General features: G+C 56.5%; 1 protein-coding gene across 1 annotated transcript; it reads left to right on the top strand.

Moving 5' to 3' along the window:
- Positions 1-3,329, top strand: Camk2n1 (calcium/calmodulin dependent protein kinase II inhibitor 1). Its single transcript, XM_028875313.2, has 2 exons — positions 1-606; positions 1,982-3,329. Exons 1-2 carry the CDS (start codon positions 441-443, stop codon positions 2,050-2,052), a joined length of 237 nt encoding a protein of 78 aa, XP_028731146.1. The 5' UTR covers positions 1-440; the 3' UTR covers positions 2,053-3,329.
- Positions 3,330-3,610: the final 281 nt, after the last annotated feature.

Genomic DNA, 3,610 nt, shown 5'->3' on the forward strand with positions numbered 1-3,610 from the left:
CCGCCGCCGCAGCCGCCCGCAGCCGCGGCAGGACCGGCCCGCGCGCTCCCCGGGGTGCGCCCCCCTCGGTCCCGCGCCCTCCGGGTTCGCAGGGACACCCTCCTCCCCGCGCGTCGAGGCCCCGCCCGGCTCGGCCCCCGCCCCGCGCCCGAGCGCGCCGAGGATGTGAGTCCTGCCCGCCGCCTCCGGAGCAGCAGCCACTCGCGCGCGGAGCCCGAGCGCAGCGCAGCTCAGCTGCGGGCGCTCGCTGGGTCGCTCGCGCGGGCTGCGCGCTCCTGCCCCAAGCGGTGTCCCCCCGGCCTCTCGCCGGCCCCAGCGCCGCGGCAGCCCCAAGGGCCGTCCCCGGCCGGCCATCCCCGGCCCCAGCGCCGCTGACCCTGTCCTCCGCGGGCGGGGACGCGGGCGGAGGAGGTGCCGCCTCGGAGCCCCCGGACGCGACCATGTCGGAGGTGCTGCCCTACGGCGACGAGAAGCTGAGCCCCTACGGCGACGGCGGCGACGTGGGCCAGATCTTCTCGTGCCGCCTGCAGGACACCAACAACTTCTTCGGCGCGGGGCAGAACAAGCGGCCGCCCAAGCTGGGCCAGATCGGCCGGAGCAAGCGCGGTGAGTTCTTCGTCCCTTACCCCCCTGCGGTGCTGGTGTTGCGGCCTGGCGGGGGCGCAGGGGTCCCCCGACCGCGGGGGACCTCCTGCAAGATCTAGGGATCCCTCCTGCGGCGGAAGCTGGATCGGGCCTCGGGCGCACGTCCCCATCTGTCCCGGCTAGCCTCGGGGTCACCCGGGGGCGTGGTGGCCTCTAGTAGCAACCGAGGCCCAAGGGTTATACCCGCGTCCTCAACCGCACCAAAGTTTGCTTTTAGATTTCACACCCCCTCCCCCTTTTTGCGCAGTGGAGTCGCAGCTGCACTCGCTCTGCTCTGCCATCCTGGGGGAGGGGTCCCGGGGATCCTAGGGGTCTGCGTGGGGGGGGGCTGCGGGGAAGACGAGGGGGCGTTCAGGTCGCACGGGCTCTTCACTGTTACATGCCAGAGGGGAGAAGGTTAGTCTAGCCTGGGCGATTGGAGCTGGAGAAGCCCTCAAGAAACCCAGGCGCAGGGTGCTGCCCGAAGAGACTGGGTCGCCGAGGTGAAGGGAGGAGATAACCGAGGTGGGCTGGGAGCCGAAGACAAAGCTCCAGCAAGGGAGCTGTAGCGGGAACGAAGGCGAGAGCCGGGGACTCAAGTCTAGGGAGGACGTTGAGGCAGCTGCAACAATGAGGATGACAGACAGAGAGACCCAGCGTAGAGACCCAGAGTGCTGGACAGGATCATCCCGTGGACTTAGAGGGACTGAGAAGGGCTAAGTGGAGACGGTGAGACAGGCGGAAGAGACAGCAGGAGGCAGAGCCCCAGGCAGCAGAGAAGGGAGGTTCTGCCCTCTGCGGTGGCACAGAGAGCGGAGGGGCGGAGGCCACCGGCCCGGGGCGCAGAGAAGGCGAGCGGGAGGGGGACACCGGCGCAGGCCAGGCCTGAACTCTCCGGCGGTGGATCGGCGTGGGAACCGATCCCAGCCTCCCTTCCTGGCTCCCGGCTTCTCTGAACCCAGCCTGGTCCATCGGCACCAGTGACCTGGCTTCCCTTCCTCTCCTTTCTCGGCCTCGGATACTTCTTTGTAAATGGATGCACCAGGCTGGGAAAGGATAGGGCCAGAGTGTGCCCGGGCTGCAGCCTGGCCGCTGGGACGGCTCCCTTTTGCTCGCTTTTTCTTAGAATACAGCTAGAACGCGGGTTAGGCGTTGGGGCAGTTCAGAGCTAGGCAGGGAAGGGACCCCTGAACAGGAGTCGAGGGCGATGGAGCTGTTCACACTGCTGGGAGCAGACAGCCTTCCTTCCTCGTCCTCCTCTGCACCCCCCTAGTGGGCACAGACCAAATGTCTGAGACCCCTGGCTAGGCCCAAGCTCTCTCACATTCCCCCCCCTCTTTTTTTTTTTTTTTTGCAGTTGTTATTGAAGATGATAGAATTGATGACGTGCTGAAAAATATGACCGACAAGGCACCTCCTGGTGTCTAACTGCCCCAAAGACAATGAGTTGAGGGAAAGAGAAAGAAGAGTGCGGGCCATACAGTTCTTGGCAGAAAGCATGAGGAGGAGAAAGCACTTTGAAATGTATTATTAGCTTGCTACCTACGATGAAATCAACAACCTGTGTCTCACGTCAGGCCGGCAGACAGATGAGGTGTGAGGAGAAGGAGGAGGAAGAGGAAGAGGAGAAGGCTCTGGGCTCCTCTACAAAAATAAAAGTAAAAAAAAAAACACAAAAAAATCACTATATACACACATATAAAAAAAGTCTCAGTTGCAGCTATTTGTCAAAATTAATATGTTTCTTTTTATATCTGGTAAATATTGTGCAATTATAGATCTGGAGTTTGAACCACTTCCTGAAGTAGCACCGAGTCCTTGAAGGTGCTTGTGGTCTCTGCTGATTTGGCTGTTCCCAATGTTTACATTATTTAATCTTGCAAAAATGATCCTGTGCACTTGGATGTGACATGCTGTCCAGTTTTATTTTTTTAAATTGTTGTTTATTCTTGGATGTACAAAAGAAAACCGGGGAAAATGATCTCTGTAGATACTGTTTTGCTTCGGTCACCTTTTGAAGTTATCAGCAATGTGTTTAAGAGCAGGAGGTAACTTCTGTAAGGAATGACGCTTCAGGCGAATCCTTGTCTATTTTCAAGAGATGAAGGGCACAAAAGCTTGTGTTTTCTTTGTTGCAGTGAAGCTTGTTGCCCAGGTTAACTCCAACAACACGTTTTCTATGTCTGAGAGAAAAAGAAAAAAAGAAAAACAAAGAAAAAAAAATGCTTGAGCTTTTTCTAACCTCCCCTTGGAGTCCCTTGTGTGAGCCCCCCCTCTCTCCTTCTCCAACTTTGTGTCACTTGATTCTCTTTAATGAACTGTAAAAAAACAAAAACAAATGTAATCACAAGAGTGCCAAATATCTTGAAACGCCAAAAGGCATTTTGGTTTCTTTTTCCCTGTGCTCTGAGTCCTTGTACAGGAATGCTCGGAGTGTCTTTCCTGTTATTTATAGGGGTTCTCTTAAGACTCGCCAGCTGCCTGTTTTGCATGGTATTTGCAAAAAATGCCTCTTGCGTGAGGAATCTTTGACCATTTTATTTTATTTTATTTCCTTTGGTTTGTTTGCAACTTTGGATCTCAAGAGGTCCCCACCCCCAGCTCCTTCTTTTCTTAGTTCTGTATTCTGTAATGTTGCACCTTGAACCAGCACACAGGGCTATTTCTCCGATGTACAATAAAGAACTCTTCCTGTGTCTCCTCTCTTTCCTCGGCCTTGTTTCTTGGGTACTTGCTGTCCATCTGACTGGAATGAGGAGATGGTGGCTTTGGTCTGTGGGCTAAAACAGCGGGGGGGGGGGATTTGTCCGTGGGCTGGATGGGCCAAGTCATTTCCAGAGAATGAATTTAGTGGGCTTTGAGTTTGCGAATTGGGCTCCTCTGGCTTCCCCAAGGTTCTGGCCATCCTGTAGGGGCGGGAGGCTGTCAGTCCTGTTCCCAGTGATGCTAGGAGACTGGACGTGGCTTCAGTTCCCAGCTCTGATTT

The sequence above is a fragment of the Peromyscus leucopus genome, chromosome 2 (assembly GCF_004664715.2).
Source record: "Peromyscus leucopus breed LL Stock chromosome 2, UCI_PerLeu_2.1, whole genome shotgun sequence".
NCBI classification, from domain to species: domain Eukaryota; kingdom Metazoa; phylum Chordata; class Mammalia; order Rodentia; family Cricetidae; genus Peromyscus; species Peromyscus leucopus.